At 44.4% G+C, this 1,968-nt stretch overlaps 1 protein-coding gene across 1 annotated transcript in view; it reads left to right on the top strand.

The window, feature by feature from the left end:
* The window catches only part of LOC107103667 (collagen alpha-1(XIV) chain-like), a 67,073-nt gene that overhangs the window by 12,485 nt on the left and 52,620 nt on the right, over positions 1–1,968 (top strand). Inside the window, exon 4 of the mRNA XM_015403457.1 lies at positions 1,079–1,222. Coding sequence (XP_015258943.1) covers positions 1,079–1,222 — 144 coding nt within the window. The remainder of the gene's footprint in view (positions 1–1,078; positions 1,223–1,968) is intronic.

Here is a 1,968-nt window from a genome sequence, read left to right as displayed (position 1 = left end):
TATGATCAGATCCAGCAGGTCCTCCTCTTCAAAGATACATACCACTCTGTGTTAATCAAAACCAAAACTGACTCTAAAGCTTTTGGTTACATTATAAAAAATGTGAAAGATTCAGGATCTCTGAATACTGTTTTAGTGGTTTTAGGTGTTTAGGTGCTGTAACCCCACCTTTAAAAACCTTTACTCCAGAAATGGTCACTGACTCGTAAAGGAGAATTTAAAAGGTGTTGAAGATGATAATAACACCTGGCAGGTTTGAGGCTGAGGAAACAGTGAATTCTGCATGTTGCTACAAAGATTGGTGAACTCCATGACCCCTACTCTGGCTTTCTGCAGTGCTCAATTAGAGCATATTTAGAATTGATTTGTCAGAAAAGCCTGTTTGCTGCAGCTCTGTGTGAAGAGTAAGGGGGAGGTTAGAGAAATGTCCAATGATTTTGGGTTTATTTATTTGTAACCACGGTGGAGGGAATGACAAGGAAAAATGTTAATCTGAGCTGAATCTTCATGTAATCACATGAACGCGCTGTTATCATTTTAAGTGCTGCACTATAAAAATGTTCTGACGTAAAATTAGTGTAAAAACTGAAGTTTATACCAGTTTGGAGTCAGAAGCTTTAAAGTGTTTACTGGAGGGGATGGTCACAGATTTCAGTTGGTTTGTTTTTAACATCTATAAATCCTATTTACTTCCTCCTGATTATCTAGAACCACCTGATGCTGCAGTTAAAGACATGTTTCTATCAGCGGTGCAGAGTAACAGCCTCACACTGAGCTACAGACCTTAGCTTGTAGCACGAGCTGAAGGTCTGTGGTCCATTTGGTGGAGGAGGAAGCGGAGCCTTCCAGGAGCTCAGAGCCCAGTTTAAACCATTTACTGTTCGGTCTGTCACATTTAGAGCTGTTAGTTTACATGGACGTGTCTGGTTTTTAGACTGTAAAGTATCAATACTTTTGGGGTTAGATCTCCAGGTAAGATCTAGACAGCAGATCTTGCAGCATAGAGTGAAGCACATGAACAGGAAGTGAGACGTGAAGAAGCTCTGGGAGGATAATGCATCATTGTTTTCCTTCCTAGAAGAGCAGCAGCCGGAGCTGATGCTGACCACCACCAGGGGCCGGGCCACCGTGGCAGGACTGGACTCCAGCCAGGAATACTCACTCCAAGTCTTCGTCCTGAACGGGACCACAGAGAAGCTTCTGGCAAAAAGAAGATTCACCTGTAAGAAGCTCAGCATCAACAACACATGTGGATGCAGATTTAGGTTGTGTTCTTTATCCAGGCTCTGCAGGTCATTCCGTAAAGCTGTCAGGCAGTCTGCAGGTAAAGCCTCTGCAGGCAGGTTTGGAAGAAAGTTGGTCTTTCTGATAATCGGTGTCAGTAACCTGACTGCAGACAAACCTCTGCATTGCAGACACACCATCTAACCTGGGTGTAAAGCTGCTCTTCATCCATTTAGTCTCTGTGTCCAGCCCAACCCAGGCTCAGTTCTTACGATAGTCTTTTGCCTCAACAGTGTGAGAATCAGTTTAGGATCTGGAGAACGGAGGATTATGGGTGATGGAAACTTCTGAGGTGAAGTCAGAGGAACCTGTCAGCTGGTGTCCTCCTGACATTTCATATTTCCCGTCAATCGGATGTGTTCCTGTCCCGGGGCTCAGTAGACCCTACAGCTAGCTGGAAAACATGCAAGGTGACGGTAGGTTTGTGCAGAGCTGAGCGTGTCCAGGCACATCAGAAAGCAAACAGCCTGACATGGAAAGGATGGCAGTCTGGGAATCTGCCCCTCAGGGCCTCTTCCCACTCCAAGCCCAGGCTGCTCTGGATTCCTCTCTTTAGGAAGCTCCTACGTTGTAACATCTCAACCTCTGTTGATTGTTGTGAGCTCTGTCTGAGAAAACACCAGACATTTGCCTTTTTTGCATAATTTAATTAGAGAAAATAAATCTGTTGTAATTTAGGACAAA

The sequence above is a fragment of the Cyprinodon variegatus genome, unplaced genomic scaffold (assembly GCF_000732505.1).
Source record: "Cyprinodon variegatus isolate N-32 unplaced genomic scaffold, C_variegatus-1.0 Scaffold1501, whole genome shotgun sequence".
NCBI lineage: Eukaryota > Metazoa > Chordata > Actinopteri > Cyprinodontiformes > Cyprinodontidae > Cyprinodon > Cyprinodon variegatus.
The sequence above is the reverse complement of the archived record's forward strand: the minus strand, read 5'-3'. Positions and strand labels throughout refer to the sequence as shown.